The sequence below is a fragment of the Lepidochelys kempii genome, chromosome 7 (genome assembly GCF_965140285.1).
Source record: "Lepidochelys kempii isolate rLepKem1 chromosome 7, rLepKem1.hap1, whole genome shotgun sequence".
Classification (NCBI taxonomy): domain Eukaryota; kingdom Metazoa; phylum Chordata; order Testudines; family Cheloniidae; genus Lepidochelys; species Lepidochelys kempii.
Window position 1 is genome coordinate 104,727,205 of NC_136386.1, and position 15,713 is coordinate 104,742,917.

Below are 15,713 nucleotides of genomic sequence, written 5' to 3' on the forward strand. Positions count from 1 at the left end.
TGCTAAATGTCAATCGCATTTAAATTCCAATGGAGAGACAGGAGTGTTTTCTCCTTTCAGCTGACACAAACATCCACAGGCTTGGGGTATATGCCATTTCAGGAAAGGAGGGTCTTCAAAATAATAATCAAACACAGTACTGATTAACTTAATGAAAGTATGGTCCAGTAGATAGGGCAATGGACTCAGAGAACTAAGAGACCTGGGGGCAGATCCTCAGCTGGGGCAAATATTCATAGCTCTACTGATTTCAATGGAGCTATGAAAAATTTACACCAGCTGAGGCTCTGTTCTCCATATTCTATTCCTGGGTCTGTCACTGACGTATTGCGTGACCATGAGCGTGTAATTTCATCTCTCTGCACCTCACTTTTTAGGCACTGATGCATACCTTCCTTTGTAGAGAGCTTTGAGCTCTACTGACAAAAAGTGAAAATGCAGAGCTAAGTAATAATTAATTGATTAATATTTGTAACATGCTTAGACATCTTTGATTGAAAGACTCTTTCTCAACAAACCCAACCCCGACCATTGGAAGCATTTCAGATGTAGCATGCTCTCGAAACTCTTAATGTCTGTAGCAGATTGTGCGAAGAGATTTAAGACTAAAACCGTGAATTTCTCTCTTGTTCTACACGCGCCTTCAGATGGCTCTTTGTAAACTTGCAACTGATCTCCATGTACTAACTCACTATTCCCCCCACCCCCACATGCTGAATTGTTTTATGATTACAATTCTGCTTGTTTCTCTCACAATCTTAGCCTTGTAAGACTCCGCAGGCATTTTATTTTAACATGGCTGTCCAGCTGCTCCACAGCCTCCCTATGCCTAAGATTTCCATTGCTTTTTTAAAGAGCCCTGTTAAAAGTTGTGCTAACAGATGCACTATACTGACCAAACAACCGGATGTTGTAAATGTCTAACCTCTGTGTGCTTTTCATATGTATATGCTAATAGGCATGCTATGAGCATACAGCTGTAAATGCAAACAACAGATCTCATGATGGGCATGTTTTATGGATGTTTAACCACCTTCTGTCTTGGAACAGACCAACTCCTTACTGTTTGTAACATGCAAAGTGAACCTCATTTTCATGCAGTGTCAATCTATCAGGACCATAATAGCACAGAATAAAGGAGCTGTTAAGGTTAGTTCTGAAGGAGTCATTTAAATCACTGATGTATTTTCGGATTCATTACAAATGTGATATTCTGGTCTACGCAAGTTATTTCTATTACATATAGAGGAGACATTTCCTATGTTGTAGTCAGGCCTACTATAAGGAATTTTTTCCCCACAACAAATGTATGCCGCGTCGCATGAATGACTAACAAATAAATTGTAAAGCTCATGCTCAAATAAATTGGTTAGTCTCTAAGGTGCCACAAGTACTCCTTTTCTTTTTGCGAATACAGACTAACACGGCTGTTCCTCTGAAACCTAACAAAATAAACAATCACAATTCAACTTGATTTTAAAGTCTCTAAATAAGCTTTTCTGCAACACAGATAACAGGCCAAATTCCCCTATTCTACCTGTCTCAGGATTTTATACTGCCACCTATCACTGTTGTATCTGAGTGCCTTTCACGAAAAACCAGTAGTAATGGTCTTCATGGAGTTTCTGGCACTTTCTTCTTTTTCAGGGTAAAACATCTGTTTGGGGTTGAATTTTTGTTTTTAATTTTTTAGGTTTTTATTAATTTAATTTATTTTTTGTAATGTTGATTGGTTTCAGGGTTGCTGTTTGTGAGTTGGTTTTTTGTTGTTTTTGTCAGTTGAAGTATTTTGGGCAAAAGGGGGTATCAATGCTCATGGTTACACCAGTGTAAATGTGGAGTAATCCAGCAAAGTTGTTGGAGTTACTTCAGATCTACACCAGCATAACCAAGAGCAGAACTTAGCCTATCCTGCAGAATAAGCATTTACTTTGGGTTTTATTTTCAGACTCTGATTTGGCAATTTCCTTCCAGAGAAATCCTAAAATATTCCAATACCACAAACTGTAAAAGAGATGCATTAGAGTTAAAAAATACTAAGAAGGAATGGATACCCTTGCTGTAATATTCCTAACTAGGAATATAGCTTTAGTGGAAGGAAAAATCGCTTCCTCTATCTCAGATCTACTGCAAAGGAAAATGTTGCTTTTGTGTTTTGTCCTTGTGTACTGTATACTGTTACATGAGATTTCAGTGCTGTGACTGTGTGCGGAAGATGGTACAGCAAGGCATTTGAAGAGAAGGTCAGCACTTGCATTATATGAGAGCAGAGACATCCTTTCAGCAGTATCTATGTGTCAAAAATATATTTACGAATCATATAGAGAATAAAATGCATATTTACTAAGAGATTTATTTAGGCATGCATCACACCAAACAATTATTGTATGAATCTGAATTATTTACAGGGTTTCTATTTATTTGCATCTGAATGTATGACTTTTTAGAAATCTTGATTAAAAAGCAATTTCTTAAAAAATAGCAGCTTTTAGTGTCAACACATTTGCATACAACTACATACTGACCTATGCTATCATCCAAACACAATATTAATGATCAGTTGGTAATGAGATAATGAGTCAATAAAGGTTTTAAATTATGTGAGCTAGAATAATTTCTTGTCTAATAAGGAGATAAATAAGGCTCCTGGACTTCACTGAGCAAAGTGATCATTCTTAAGCAATTATATTGAATGCCATGAATAATGTTTTTCTTTGGCACTTTTTGGCACGTATTCCTGCTGCACCAGATTTCCATGACTATGGCTGTCACTTCTGTGCTGCTCCTTAGTATAAAACTGCCAAGGAGCTATACAGAATCAACAATGAAGATCTAGCAAGACAGGCACAAAGATCAAGATCAATATAATAATGATGTCACAATTGTGAGGATTCATAGGTGCTGTGCAGATGCATATGTGCTAAGTATTACTCTGAACGCCAGTGAGAAATTGCAATGCTCATTGGGGCGGGGAGGAGGCGTTCAGCAGCTGCACATTCTGGTGAGCTCATTCTTTCATTTCCGTGGGTGCTTATTGGACTCTGTGCACAAGTGGGAACGGGAATAAAAGTGCAAGAATCTCAGAAGCCAGGGGCATACCTCCTGAGTGAGGTTAACAACCATAGTTGTACTAGCTCTCCAAAGAGGGCAAAGCAATGTCCCAAAGCACTGTACCATAGAACAAAGCAGCCTGAGTGCCAGCAACCACACATCTGGAGCTCAGAAAGGCCTCATGCCTGCTTGAGGCACAATGAGCCCTACAGCTCTATGGAGAGGAGCTCCTATGACCATTGTGAGTGCAGTGCTGTGCTGTGTGTTAAAGGCATTATGGAGCCCATCGACCAGTTTAGATAGAAAGCCAGAAGCTTTATAAATTATGCTCATGGTAGGAGACTGAATGACCCAGCGTATACAGGGTGAAATTCACCCTCCGTTCCCCACACACATATCTGAACAAACAGGCTTTGTATCTGGAACTATACAGAAGCCACTCTGCAGTTCATGAGCAGGGTGTGGGGTCTCCCCTCAGCCTTGAACTTCTTACCCTAGAGGTCATAGCCACTGGATCCATGGAATCACAGATCCATGCATCATACCACTTTCCCCAGCTGATGCCAAAGCTGACATACAAAACACGGGGGCACAAATTCCTCTGCACACCCAGCCCCAGTTGCAGCAGCAGCTCTGCTGTGCCAGAGGCCTTCTGCCGTCCTTACACCACGGGTGAATGTCATACATTGTCTTCCAGTTTTGTTACACTTCAACTCCAACCCAAAGGAGTTTGCCTATTTGAAGACAGCATCCAGGGGTCTATAGTTAGTTAGGATCTCAAAACCCGCTTTGAAGACTCTACACAGCCTCCCCCAGGTCAAATAAGCATACAGACCAAATTAACTGCTGAAATGTAGTGATCTCTAATGAGGAACAAGGGCTTAGGGATTTCCAGCATATCAAGAGAAAACTCTTAACATCTTGCATTGTGCCCAAGGCCAGAGTTTTACTGCTATTTCAGCCAACATATTTCTGACATTACTGTAAGTTAAATTACAGTCTATGTTGCTTACATACAGGAGGTTTCAGTAAACGCAGCAACAAAACTGTTTAATAACAGTATGTAACCTAATAAAAAATTAAGTTGAAAAACCTAAAAGAAACAAAACCAAATCTCCAATGACATAGGGGGGATTTTGGTGGAGATATTCTCAAATATTTCCCAGTTTTATAAGAAATGACCTGTTTTCCTGCAGTAATTATATGATTGTTATTGTTTATGTTTATTGTGGTAGCACCTAGAAGCACCAGCCCAGGTCAGGGCCCCAGTGCTAGGCACTGTACAAACACATAGTAAGAGACAGTCCATGTCCCAAACAGCTTGCAGTCTAAATAGACAAAGGAAGGCCTATTGTTCCTGTTTCACTGATGGGGAAAGTGAGGCACAGAGGATTAAATGATTTAGCCATGGTCACACAGGAAGTCTGTGGCAGAGCAAGGAATTGAACTCAGATCTCCTGAGTCTCACACTAGTTTCGCTAACCACAAAACCATCCTTCCTCTTTATATAAAGATATTACAAGCAACAAGGAAAATAGAACCAGTCTGATTTTTAAAACTCCTTATTAATCCAGTCTTTATTCAGGAAACTACAGAAGAGAATTTCTCAATAAGAGGTCCTGAAATGCCTAGGTTCTTATCTAGCAAGTCCAGCAGTGGCCAATATCCATGCTTTACAGATTCCAAGGGCAGAGGGAGTATTGCTACCATCCCAGCTGACCTCCTGTATAACACAGGCCATAGAACGTCTCCAAAATATTTCCTAGAACATATCTTTTAGAGAAATATCTAATCTGACTTTAAAAAGGTCAGTGATGGAAAATCCACCATGACCCTTGGTAAGCTCTTCCAATGGTTAATCACTCTCAGTGGTAAAAATTTACACCTTATTTCCAGCCTCAATTTGTCTGGATTCAACTTCCAGCCCCTGGATTGTGTTGTACCTTTCTCTTCTAAACTGAAGAGTCCATTATTAAATATTTGTTCCTCAGGCAGATACTTACTGTCATTCATTAACCTTCACTTTGTTAAGCTACACAGATTGATCTTTTTGAGTCTATCACTATAAGGCATGTGTCATAAATATAAAGGGAAAGGTAAACACCTTTAAAATCCCTCCTGGCCAGAGGAAAAACCCTTTCACCTGTAAAGGGGTAAGAAGCTAGGATAACCTCGCTGGCATCTGACCAAAATGACCAATGAGGAGACAAGATACTTTAAAAGCTGGAGGGGGGAGAAACAAAGGGTCTGGGTCTGTCTGTGTGATGCTTTTGCCGGGGACAGAACAGGAATGGAGTCTTAGAACTTAGTAAGTAATCTAGCTAGATATGCGTTAGATTATGATTTCTTTAAATGGCTGAGGTAATAAGCTGTGCTGAATGGAATGGATATTCCTGTCTGTGTGTCTTTTTGTAACTTAAGGTTTTGCCTAGAGGGATTCTCTATGTTTTGAATCTAATTACCCTGTAAGGTATTTACCATCCTGATTTTACAGAGGTGATTTTTTTTTTTACTTCTATTAAAATTATTTTTGTAAGAAACTGAATGCTTTTTTCATTGTTCTTAAGATCCAAGGGTTTGGGTCTGTGGTCACCTATGCAAATTGGTGAGGATTTTTATCAAACCTTCCCCAGGAAGGGGGGTGCAAGGTTTTGGTGAGGATTTTGGGGGGGGAAAGATGTTTCCAAATGACTCTTTCCCAATAATAAACCTAGTTAGACGTTTGGTGGTGGCAGCGAAAGTCCAAGGGCAACAGGTAAAATAGTTTGTACCTTGGGGAAGTTTTAACCTAAGCGGGTAAAAGTAAGCTTAGGAGGTTTTCATGCAGCTCCCCACATCTGTACCTAGAGTTCAGAGTGGGGAAGGAACCTTGACAGCATGTTTTCTAATCCTTTAATCATTCTTGTGGCTCTTCTCTGAACCATCTCCAATTTAACATTCTTCTTTAACTGGGGGCACAAGAACTCACCATGGTATTCCAGCAACAGTTGCACCAGTGCCAAATACAGAGCTTAAAATAACCTCTCTGATTGCACTCAATATTTTCCCCCAGTTACTTGTCCTCAACAGCACTATTCCCATGCTTGAAGCAAAGCACGTACATAAGTACTTGCAGGGGCCCTGGAATGCATATGCCTCAGAGAAGAAAATTACTTTAGTTTTGTGTCTTATACCAGTGCCACTGTCACTGTGCACACTGTCAAAACTTACACAATATTAATAATAATTGTTTGAGTCTAATGGTAGGAATATCAGACCAATTAGCACAGCAGTGGCTGACACTCTGAGAAAGTCTGACTTTCTGCACAAGCATAAAGAAATAGAACGCATATCAGAAAGGTTCGATTAGAACCCTTCTGGTCTAAGATGAGGAACAGGTTTTGATACTACTTTTAAAAACATACAAAGCCCATTGAAATCAATGGATCAAGCCCTAAAATAACATTAGGAGTCACTTTAGCAGTGATTTTCACTCCTTTACAATCCCAATTGATAATTCAGCACAAGAATTAGGTCCTCATGGTCAAACATAAATGAGCACATCAGATGAAAAATAAATCTTCTCCTGTCGTGAACTCACTTTGCTGTATCTGTGGTTGTAATGCATGTGACTTACGTTGACAGATCCCCTCAAGGTGAAGGGCTTCATTCGTTTCAACCAACAGAACTAAAATATGCCCTCTTCCCCCAGCTAGGGAAGAAAGTTTGACTTGGGGGCAGCAAAAGCCGCTCATACTAACCACTGCTCTTCTGAAGTGTATGGCCCAGGAAGCAATTGGTGCTGGCAAAGGAGGATGCAGGGACAAGGCACCCAGGAGATGTGCTCATTCAATACAGTGGCTTGCTTTCCTTAGGTGTGAATCCCACTACTAATGCAGATGAACCCACAGGTGGAGAGGGGTTCAAACTGCATCCTAACCAGAGCTCCTGGTGCTGAATCAATTGTGTAGGGTGACAGCTTTAACGGCAAATTTCCTTGCAGGGGCTCGTCATGGGTTATGGTGCCTGCCACTGCTTTGTTGATGACCCTCCAGTGACCTGATGTAAGATGACCTGGCGATCTCCATTGACCCAATATCTATAACACAAAACCACCACCATAATTTGCACCGTTGCCAGCTGTCTCAACCAAGGGTCAATGACTGCCTAGGAGTGGAGATAGATCTACCCCCTCACCACTCAAGTGATGGTCCCTTCAGGACACAGTTGAGACACACTGGCAGGGCAGTGTGAGGAAACTAGCACTGATGCTGCTCAGACATACCTGTTCCATGTATAAATGGACAACTTTAGTCTTTGGGCTCCCAGCCTGGCATCTTACACAAGCCTTAAATTCAATTAAAAAGAAACTCCTTGCATGTCACTGCTGGGTTTGCCTTAAGCTGCCCTAACACCCAAACACTAATTAAACAATAGGTATGTATTAAGGGAAGGTACAGTAACTTTGACAATTTTTGTATTGATTTGCATGTTTTATAACAGAGGTCGTGAATTCTATTATTAAAAATAGCCTATGTTATAAACTATGGTTCTGTCTTCCCCTGCTCCACCAATTACATGAACGTGCTTTTAGCACCTTTTATAAGAGATGGGGATTGACCTACTGAACTTGGCGAAAGTTTCCTTTCACCTGATTGCTGTACAAGCATGATGCCGTCCTCTATATTTCAGTGGATATGTATGCATATATGCATGCAGACTTGTGAAATGTTTTGGATAGAAGAATACTACTATAACACGCTGTTTTCAATTGCTTATTCACCATTTGGGCTGAAATTTCCCATGCTTGGTGTCTGCCTCAGGTTGAATTTTTTGGGGCAAAATATAAACTAATTTGACTGCTATGTTCATCAACTTGGGATAGTACCCTACCAGTGCAGGCAATTTTTTTCAACTGATTAATGATTGAACATACTAGAGTTCACAGCTACATTGTCCTCCAATTTTTAGATGTAATATACATAGTGACTAAAGTAAATATCAGCTGAAACTGAATCTAACCTGCCTGTATTTCTCTGGGGTTGGGTTACTATTTTTTGCTAGGAGCCCAAGGAAAGCAGAGCTTCAAACTCAATAGATTCTCTCATGGTTGAACAAATATTTTTTAAAATGTCAAGGTAAACCAAAAGTTTCATGTTTGTTTTCCTATCTTACTCAATTTTTAAGACTACAAACTTGAGGTCTGGAAAGTCTATTTTTTTACCCTGATCCTACTTTATTTTTGGATATAATTCCACTAACTTGAGCCAAATAAAAAATGTAACTCTTTAAATACCATGGAACATGTAGCATAATCAAGCAAAAGGGTATATGCCTGGACACTATACATCCTGATGACAGAACAGTAATTATAAATAATATCTAGCTCTTTGGTAGCACTTTACATCCATAGATTTCAAAGCCTTCACAAAGGAGGTAAGCAAATTATCTCCATTTTACTGATGAGGAAATTGGGGCACCGGAAAATGAAGTGACTTGGCCAAGGTCACCTAGTACTCTAGTAGCAGAACTGGGAATAGAATTCAGGTCTCCTGAGTTCCAGTCTAGTGCTCAATTCAATAGGCCAGTGGTTCTAAACCAGGCTATGTACCCCTGGGGGTATGGAGACATCTTCCAGGGGATACATCAACTCACCTAGATATTTGCCTAGTTTTACAGCAAGCTACATAAAAAGCACTAGCCTAGTTAGTACAAACGAATATTTCATACAACTTGTTTATACTGCTCTGCATACTATACACTGAAATGTAAGAACAATATTTATATTCCAATTGATTTATTTTATAATTATATGGGAACAATGAGAAAGTCAGCAATTTTTCAGTAATAGTGTGCTGTGACACTTTTGTATTTTTGTCTGATTTTGTAAGCAAATAGTTTTTAAGAGAGGTAAAACTTGGGGGTACACAAGACAGATCAGACTCCTGAAAGGGGTACAGTAATCTGGAAAGGTTGAGAGCCACTGTTGTAAACTGCCAATGCTCAGAGCCTCTGAAAACCAACGCACAATGCACTAGTTGCAATAGGTACACTGGAACCTCCTGAAAAGCTGTTTGAATTGCTTCTTTTAGAAAAAGAATGCTAAAGTTTTGCTTTAAAAACATACCCACACTTTCAGTATATAGATAATACGGCCTAACAGTCAGGGGAGGGCTGCTCCTCTGCAGACAAACCATCTAGCCACAGTGTCAGGGTTTACAAAACTAAAAAAAGCCCAGTCCAAACCCCAGTGAAATCAATGGAAGGACTCCCTTTCACTTGAAAGAGTTTTGGATCAGAGTCTTAGAATAAAACTCAACAGAGGCCAAAGACCAATTTTACTGGGTGGGGATGGCTTGGAGATCTAAGCATCACTTCTGGAAGATCAGGATCCCTGAAATTACAGGTCCCAAATGTGGCAGGATTCACTCAGTAATTCCACCAGAGAGAGATTTAGCACCACTCAATTTATTGTATTGAAGATGTGGAGGCACAAGAATGACTTTCACATAAGACCTTATAAACCAGAGGTTCTCAAACAGGGGTCTGCCCCTCAGGGGGTTGCAAGGTTATTACATGGGGGGGGAGGGTCACAAGCCATCAGCCTCCACCCCAAACCCCACTTTGCCTCTAGAATTTATAATGGTGTTAAATATATAAAAATGTGTTTTTTAATTTATAAGGAGGGGTCACACCCAGAGGCTTGCTATGTGAAAAGGTTCACCAGTACAAAAGTTTGAGAACCACTGTTATAAACTATGGTTCTGTCTTCCTCTGCTCCACCAATTACATGAATGTGCTTTTATCATCTTTTATAAGAGATGGGGATTGACCTACTGAACTTGGCGAAAGTTTCCTTTCACCTGATTGTTGTACAAGCATGATGCCGTCCTCTATATTTCAGTGGATATGTATGCATATATGCATGCAGACTTGTGAAACGTTTTGGATAGAAGAATACTACACAAAGGGACATTATAGGAACACAGGAATTGCCTTACTGGATCAGACCAATAATCCATCAAATCCAGCAGTGACCAGTACTGTCTGCTTCAGGGGATGATAGAAGAAACCCTACAGAAAACAGTTACGGAATAACCTGCCTCCAGGGAAAGCTTCCTCCTAATGATCAATATTTAAAGGTTGTCTTATGCCCTGAAGGTTAATTATTTGGAGACAGATTCTCCCAGATATTCTTTGTGGTTGCTGGGAAAATGTGGTTCAGTGCACTGTGTGAACTGATGAGAAAAAAAGGTTCTCTCATTAATGAGAGCTCTAGATTTTGAAAATAAGTACAGAAAATTAGAAGATCTAGCACAGATTTCACAAGATATTCAAAGATTTTCAAAAGATATTGCAGGTATGTGCTAATTCATTCTTTAAAGGCCTGCACAAGGTAGTGAATAGGTTATAAGTTATGGCTCTGAATCAGAAGAACACAGTCCTCAACTAGCTGAAGTCCTAACATTTGAAGCACCAGCCCCACTGCAGTTGATGACCCTTTGGAAAAATTCAGAGTGAACACACAATCTGATTGTGATTAGCAGGTGTGGGGGACGACAGAATGTATGGATATATGGCGTCCTAGATGCCTGGTTTGGAGGGGAGGAGGCAATGCAAGAGTGAATGGCAGGAGGGGGAGAGCATACAGGGAGCATTGCATAGGGCTGACGATGCACAGCAGATGGAAGGGAGAGCATGTGGGAATGGTGTACAACACCCAGCATACCAGGGGAGGTAGTGGGAAACAATGTAAAATAGCGTGTGCCACCCAGTGTACACGGCAGCAGGGATAGGTGAAATGTGGAATAGTGTGTTGCACCCAGTATACATGAGATGAGGGAGAAGTGAAATGCTGTTTGGTACTCAGGATACATGGCCCGGGAGCCGGAGAGGTGAAACTGTGGAGTGGTGATTGGCAACCAGGGTACATTTGGGGTGGGGTGGCAGGATGAAATGTGAAATGGTGTATGGCATCCAGAGGGCAATGTAAAGTGATGTGTGGTACCCAGGATACACATCAGGCAATGTGGAATGGTGTATGGCACCCAGAATATATGGCAGAGGTGTGAGGGGGAGTTGGAACAGGGTGTGGCACCCAGCGTACGTGGGGGGAGGAAGGGGAAGGGCGTGTGGCACCCAGCGTACAGTGTGGGGGGGGGGGGTTGAAGTGTGGCATAGTGTGTGGCACCCAGGAGAGGGGGCAGGCAACGGGGCACGGCGTATGGCCCCCAGGCGTGCCCCGCTGGGCTCTCTCCCAGGCCTGCAGCTCTGCGTCCCTTCCCCTGCCCACAGGGCTAGGACCGCAGGTTCCCAACCCGCGGTAGTTTGGACCCTTCTCCTGGGAGCGGCTGGAAGCACCGCGAGGAAGGAGCCCGGCGGGACGCCGTGGCCCCTGGCTGAACCTGGCGCCGGCCGAGAAGGGGGCGGCCCCACCCAGCTGCAAGGAGGGAGGGAGGGAGGGGGCGGCGCCCCCTCCGCAGCGTGCCCGGGAGGCGGGGCGGGTCAGGGCACCGCCGGGTGGGGCGGAGGAGAGGGCCGGCCGCCGGGGCTGTGTAACGCCCTAGCTCTGCGGGCACTTACTTTTCCACCGCTTCTCTAGATCCCGGGATGGGAACCCCGCCTCCGTCTCCTCCACCGTCATACAAGACCCCACTGATATCTAGCACCACTCCCCTAATGCCCGCAAGCTGCTTTGCCCGCTCTGCCATAGCGCGCACAGCCCGGCCTGGGGCGTGCGGCCGGGCCGTGGGGTCAGCTGAACTCCGCCGAGTCCAGAGCCCTTCCTTCCGCCAGGGCCGCTGGGAAACGTAGTTTTTCATTGGTGTTAATTTGAGCAGAAGAAGACGAAGTGCGGGCATACATGGGGGGGGAAGGTGGAACGGGATTGGCACCCAACGTACATTGGGGAGGGGGCGACGGGGCGGTGCACCGGGGTGTGCCACCCAGCATACATTCAGGTTTCAGAGTAACAGCCGTGTTAGTCTGTATTCACAAAAAGAAAAGGAGGACTTGTGGCACTTTAGAGACTAACCAATTTATTTGAGCGAAAGCTTTCGGTGAGCTACAGCTCACTTCATCAGATGCATACTGTGGAAAGTGTAGAAGATCTTTTTATACACACAAAGCATGAAAAAATACCTCTCCCCAGCCCACTCTCCTGCTGGCAATAGCTTATCTAAAGTGACCACTTTCCTTACAATGTGTATGATAATCAAGGTGGGCCATTTCCAGCACAAATCCAGGGTTTAACAAGAACATCTGAGGAGAGGCCAGGCAGGAAAAAACAAGGGGAAATAAGTTACCTTGCATAATGACTTAGCCACTCCCAGTCTCTATTCAAGCCTAAGTTAATTGTATCCAATTTGCAAATGAATTCCAATTCAACAGTCTCTGGCTGGAGTCTGGATTTGAAGTTTTTTTGTTGTAATATCGCAACTTTCATGTCTGTAATCGCGTGACCAGAGAGATTGACGTGTTCTCCGACTGGTTTATGAATGTTATAATTCTTGACAGCATACATTGGGGAGGAAGGGTGGAATGGGGTGTGACACGCAGCATACCTTGGGGAGGGGGGTGGAATGGGGTGTGACACCCAGCATACATTGGGGGGGTGGAATGGTGGGAGGTGTGGCACCTAGCATATGTTGTGGAGGGGCAAGAGGGAGGTAGAACGGGGACTAATGGGCAGGCAGCATTTTTGATTCGCTGCTAGTGATGACAGTGAGCAGGGGGAGAAACAGATTCTCACGGTGGCTGTCTTGAAGTAAGCTTCTACACACAACTTCAGGTCACAATCTGCTTCATTTGTGTCTTTTATAATAAATAATAGTAATTACTATCATACTACGGTCTTGCACTTAGCAATCATCATCGCCACCAAGCACACTTCACCCAGCCCTTTACAAGTCATTTTACAGTAGTATCTACAGCCCCCAGCCAATATGAGGGCCCGCTTGTACTAGGCACTGAACAAACACATAGTAAGCGAATATCTTATATGGTCACACTTCAGATCACTCACAGACATAGAACCTGATCCCCATCCTCATGAAATTAATGATAAAACTGCCATGAATCTCAACAGAAACTCTTTTTATTCAAATCTTCCATTTAAAGAAATCACTCCTGGGCTGAAATCAAACCTTCAGAATAGCAGCCTAAGTTACAGGCACCTGAAAATGACTCATCAGAGTGGAAAGGCTTGTGCAGCCTTACCTACAGGCATTGCTATGTGCTCTGCCTGTAATTTAAAAAGGCTGCAAAAAAGCAGGGCAAGAAGAGAAACAATTTAAAATTCTTTATAATATTATCTTGATTTTCTTATTTTCATGGAAGGTTGCAGAGTGCCAGCCTTGGAAACTGATATCCTCTACTTCTCCCCACAATGCAAGCTGCAGTGGAAACTTCTCCACATTACCCTACCTCTGTTCCTCAATTCTCTAGTGAAGGGACCACCTCCAGGGAAAAGAAGGCAGCTGAGTCACAGTCTCCATACCTATTCACTCCTTGGCTTCTGGGATGAGACTGTATACAAGAAAGCCCATTAAATTGATAAGAGAAAGATTAAACCACATGTGACAGATGTTAGCTATGTTGCTTAATGCATTACTGGAAGGGGCTCCAATATTACAGGGATGAGGAAAGTACAAGAACCAGAATAGAACAGAACAGAATAAAATAGACATATTGCTATAATGAATAGAATTTGCATCAGTGGTTATCAGTGACAAACAGTTGAATGAATGAGTGGTCAGCATGATAAAGAGTGTTTGAATAAAGAGAAAATTCCAAAGTATGTAGACACTATGAAAGCTGCTCTTTTGCTCAGAGCAAATGTTAACAACACTTCTTCAACGTTTCATGATAAACTCATTGGGACACTAAGTTACTGGAAAAAAATCGTCCATTCTAAGGAATATACGTCACTATTGAGTCAGACACTGCCAGTAGTAACAATGGCACACACTTATTTTTTAAAAGTGTAGTTTTGTTTGTCTTTTGTGGGAGTATTTCATGACCCTGAAAATGTTGGCACAAAAGTGTCTTGGGTTTTCATTTTGAAAACATGGTCACCTTCACATTAGGGCCCCGGTTTTCAAAAGTGCCCTCCAATTTTGGGGGCCTCAGTTTTTGCCTGATTTAGGCACAACGGGCTTGATTTTCAGAGGCACTGTGCACTGAATTCAGTAGAACGACTTGGTGTAAATATGGATTGCCAGCTCGGATCCCATTTTTTATACTGACTGCTTTTTAAGCTCAGCATTTGCAGCACAGGCATACTACCATGCAAATTTTTGCAGTGTAGTAGAGATTTGATGTAAGTATAAAATGGGGCCCATAGAGAGCATATTTACTTTAACTGAGGCTGTGTTGATCAAAAAAGTAGCAGAAAGCCTGGCAAGACCTTTTTGACCCAGCCAAAATACAGACTAAGCTGTACCTTACAAAGTTTGTGCCTTTACATACAGTACATCCCATTACCTCATAGAAACAATTGAAAAAACACTAGCCTGTCACATAAAGAATTAGACTAATCCTCACTATTTTATAATCATGGGTAAGATTTGATCAGTTGTGTTCCAGCCTTACCGATAATATTGTTTTCCCCTTAATACAATGCAGATAGTTTTTGTTCTTAACACTATAAATAGCCTGCCACAATTCACATAATATATAAGGAACTGGGTTGGAATTATAGTCCACTTTGTTTTGAAAAAAAAAGCAGGGTAGCCTTGGCACCGCTGATTTGCATCACTGCTTCTGGAATAGCCTCTGGCTTCTCCTTACAGATAATATCTAAACAGTGAAATTAATTAAATAGACCCAGAAATGGATCAGGTTATTTAAAACAACATCGCTAATGGTGCAATATCTCAGCTGTCCACACTGATAGTGAACATTGTCTTGGATAGTGTTATCAGTCCAGGACACCCGCTATGAATATTGATCCAGAGCTTGTTACAGCCATCACTTGCCGTCAGGACAGGTCAGGGTTGAAACCCACCTAGCATCAAAGCAATTTAAAGACAGCACTCAGACTGAATTTTAATGCCTAAGCTGAGAAACGAACCAACTTCAAGCAAACAGTTAAGACTAATATGTGTGTGTGTGCACATGTGTATGTTAAACTGACAATATGTGAAGATGTCTGCTAGCTCAAAAATGTATATCTTAAAGAATTCCATTACTACAACTCACCTTTTACAGTTTTGCAGCCACAATATTAAAATATATCCACAAGGCTATATTTTGTAATCTTACATATATCAGATGGTTTGGATTTTCTCTTACAAAATAAGGCCTTGATCCTGCAAAGACCTATGCATGTGCTTTAAGTTAAGTTAATGCATACACAGGCCAGAGGAATATTTCCATATCACAGCATCTGTGATGGCATCATAATTGTTTCTAAGTAATTCTTTATACCACAGTTATTAGACTAGCATGTTAAGTTTTAAAGAGAATCACGTTTCAGAAATATTGATAAGAAATATGTAAAGGTCTGGTATCCATTTTCCTTAGTTGATCACACTAAGAACGATATCCATGTGACTATTACTCTTCCCCTTCTTTCCTTTTCCTACTTTCTTCCTCCCTACCTCTATCCCAATTAAAAGAAAAATACAATCTAAGTATCTAACAAAGCGTGCCAATTCTTTACTAGGTTCATTTGTCCCTGC

General features: G+C 41.9%; 1 protein-coding gene across 3 annotated transcripts in view; it reads right to left on the minus strand.

Annotated features, from left to right (window-relative positions):
- LHPP (phospholysine phosphohistidine inorganic pyrophosphate phosphatase) overlaps positions 1–11,818 on the minus strand; it is a 164,946-nt gene extending 153,128 nt beyond the window's left edge. For all 3 annotated transcript variants that reach the window (XM_073354120.1, XM_073354119.1, XM_073354121.2), the window contains exon 1: positions 11,614–11,818. In XM_073354120.1, the coding sequence (XP_073210221.1) occupies positions 11,614–11,741 (128 nt within the window). In that variant the 5' untranslated portion in view covers positions 11,742–11,818. The remainder of the gene's footprint in view (positions 1–11,613) is intronic.
- Between the last annotated feature and the right edge of the window lie 3,895 nt (positions 11,819–15,713).